Source organism: Octopus bimaculoides, chromosome 1, assembly GCF_001194135.2.
Source record: "Octopus bimaculoides isolate UCB-OBI-ISO-001 chromosome 1, ASM119413v2, whole genome shotgun sequence".
NCBI lineage: Eukaryota > Metazoa > Mollusca > Cephalopoda > Octopoda > Octopodidae > Octopus > Octopus bimaculoides.
The window spans coordinates 168588399-168591602 of record NC_068981.1 but is presented as its reverse complement, the minus strand read 5'-3'; the positions used below and the strand labels follow the sequence as shown (position 1 = coordinate 168591602).

The 3204-nt window shown below is 40.9% G+C and overlaps 1 protein-coding gene across 1 annotated transcript in view; it reads right to left on the bottom strand.

The window, feature by feature from the left end:
* LOC106870664 (membrane-bound transcription factor site-1 protease) overlaps nucleotides 1–3204 on the bottom strand; it is a 130200-nt gene that overhangs the window by 119778 nt on the left and 7218 nt on the right. The window contains exons 4-5 of the mRNA XM_052971635.1: nucleotides 1935–2029; nucleotides 492–560 (exon numbers count right to left, since the gene is read on the bottom strand). Coding sequence (XP_052827595.1) covers nucleotides 492–560; nucleotides 1935–2029 — 164 coding nt within the window. The remainder of the gene's footprint in view (nucleotides 1–491; nucleotides 561–1934; nucleotides 2030–3204) is intronic.

Genomic DNA, 3204 nt, shown 5'->3' with positions numbered 1-3204 from the left:
TTATTAGCTACTGCCAATATGCTTCAGCCATTTTTTGACAAGGAAATAATAATTTTATCACCGATAGAATTGTTTCAGAATCGTTTGTTTATGTAGTCGGCACTTAATGTATATCAGCTGAATGGACGTCAGTAATTGGTTGAAATTACAGAAATTCGACAACTTTAACATGGAATAACTTAGGGATTTCTTTTTTTTTTAAGAAGACTAAGAGAAAAAGATGTTTTATATGACACATTCTACCAGTGTTCCAAGTTTCAAAGTGTTTCGTTAAGAAAATACTGTGGCCCCCGTTTTAAAATAGATCCGGTGTTTGTTCTGACCAAGTTAAACAGACAATCTCAGGTCACTTTTACCACCAGAGAATGGCATGAGCTAGCAATTTGGCTTGTTGGGACACCTGTAAACCAAACGTAATATGAAATATATAAAAACAAAATGCTAGTGATATTAAAGATATTACAAAAATAAACATGTCAAAAACAACTTACTTGTTTAGGAGCTGCTCTTAGTAACTGCCGAGATTTCATATTATGTTTTGGATAAAATACTGACGTGCCCTTGAAACAATTTAAAAAGAAATCATTAGAACAAATGCTCAATTATAAAAAAAATAAAATTTTTGACAATAACCCTAACATATATTGAATGAAAAATATATTTTATCTATTAAAGTTAGCAGGTCTCACTGAGGAAATGACAAGGGATCAGGAGATGTGGTGATTTGCTGTATTTGATAAGATGTGCCAAGCTAAGTAAAATTGTTGTCCCAACCTTGGATACAGGCTTGTCTTTTCGGGTGCTGGTGCCACATAATAAGCACCCATGCTGCACAAAACACACTCTGTGCTGGTGTCGTGTAAAACACATCCACCACACACTTTTAAGTGGTTGGTATTAGGAAGGGCATCGAGCCATAGAAACCATGCCCCAACAGACAACTAGAGTCTGAACAGCTCCATGTCAAACCATCCAACCCATGTCAAACCGTCCAACCCATGCCAGCATGGAAAGTAGATGCTAAACAATGATGATGATGATGATGATGATGATGAACCTAATTTCTCAAAGGGAACTGTAGTTGTTCCCCAATATTGACTACAGGGTCCTAGTCATAAATGTTGGGTAATGATTAAAAGATTACAATCACAAATACAAGCAGCCAGAATGATGTGGGGTTCCTCCATAGGGTCTCTGGAGTAACATTACTTCAACAGGGTACAAAGCTCGAAGATCAGGGAGTCTCTGCATGTCAAGCCACTACTTCTCCACATAGAGATGTCACAGCTCTGATGCTACAGATCTGTGATTAGAATGTCACAGGAAAGAATTGCAAGGCAGATGCTTCAAGCTGAGTCAACCAGCTGGAGACCTAGGGGTAGAACAAGAACGAAATGGTTGGATAACATCCATAATATCAGTTGGTCAGTCTTGAGAATCCAGCCAAAAAATGTAATGATGTTGCTTCTGATAGGATCCTATGGAGAAAGTGCCAGAGGACTCTACCCCAACAACTCCCCCAAGAACAGTGAGCAGAGAAGATCAATGAATGGAATTATAGTCAGAATGTAAAAGCATCTAAGTAAATATTACAAGGAATTTTATTCAACACTCTACTGATTCTGTTACCTGCCACCCTCAAATAAATGTAATAACATCATCGTTTAACGTCCGCTTTCCATGCTAGCATGGGTTGGACGATTTGACTGAGGACTGGTGCAACCGGATGGCTACACCAGGCTCCAATCTAATTTGGCAGAGTTTCTACAGCTGGATGCCCTTCCTAACGCCAACCACTCAGAGAGTGTAGTGGGTGCTTTTACGTGTCACCCGCACGAAAACGGCCACGCTCGAAATGGTGTCTTTTATGTGCCACCCACACAAGAGCCAGTCCAGGGGCACTGGCAACGATCAAACAAGTAAAATCAACTTACAGACAATCCTTTATGATGTAATCTTCGCAACATATGAAAGTTTGAATCCCATTCTGAGTTGTTATTTGTTGCATTATTTTTCTTTTTCTCCTTCACTGCAGAGATAAAACAAAAATACTTCCATAAAGAGGAGAAACAATATAAACAAAACTGTTGTCAGTAAATATAAGTCATGCAGCAATACAGCCTGTCACAGAAATAATTCATTTATACATATATATGTATATATATATATTAGTGCTGCATCATGGGTTAGCAACCATTATCTTGGCCTATGCCCCTCAGCCGGGGCTACCTGATGAACAGGTGAAAACATGTCTGGTCATGGGGAAAATTTTGCCTTGTTTGAAAACTGATGAGGGTTGGCAACAGGAAGGGCATCTGGACATGTAAAATCTGCCTACCTCAATAAATTCCATCCAACCCATGCAAATATGGAAGAGAGCACATTAAAATAATGACAATAATCATCATCATCATTTTAAGTTCATTTATCCATGTTTGGTTTGCAATCCTTTGTCATCTCTTGCATCAGGTTCACCTTCCTGGAATCAACTCTCACCGCTTCTTTCAATATCTTCCTAGGTTTTCTCTGTCCTGCAGTTTTCTACTTGACACTTTTTCACCCAACAGTCATTCTCTATCATCATCATCATCATCATCATCATCGTCGTCGTTTAACGTCCGCTTTCCATGCTAGCATGGGTTGGACGATTTGACTGAGGACTGGTGAAACCACATGGCTACACCAGGCTCTAATCTGATTTGGCAGAGTTTCTACAGCTGGGTGCCCTTCCTAATGCCAACCACTCAGAGAGTGTAGTGGGTGCTTTTACGTGCCACCAGCACGAAGGCCACCAATGCAGTTGGTTCTTTTGCATGCTATATCTGATTCTTTTTAAAACCAGTTCTTTTTTCAGCTAATAGCATTGCCTTCTAGCACTTGTGCTGGTGGCACGTTAGAAAATCATACAAGCGAGGTCATTGCCAGTGCCGCTGGACTGGCTCCCGTGCAGGTGGCACGTAAAAAACACCTTTTTGAGCATGGCCGTTGCCAGTACCATGTGACCGGCCCTTGTGCCAGTAGCACGTAAAAGCACCCACTACACTCTCGGAGTAGTTGGCGTTAGGAAGGGTATCCAGCTGTAGAAACTCTGCCAGATCAGATTGGAGCCTGGTGCAGCCTTCTGGCTTGCCAGTCCTCAGTCAAATCGTCCGACCCATGCTAGCATGGAAAGCGGACGTTAAACGATGATGATGATGACGATTG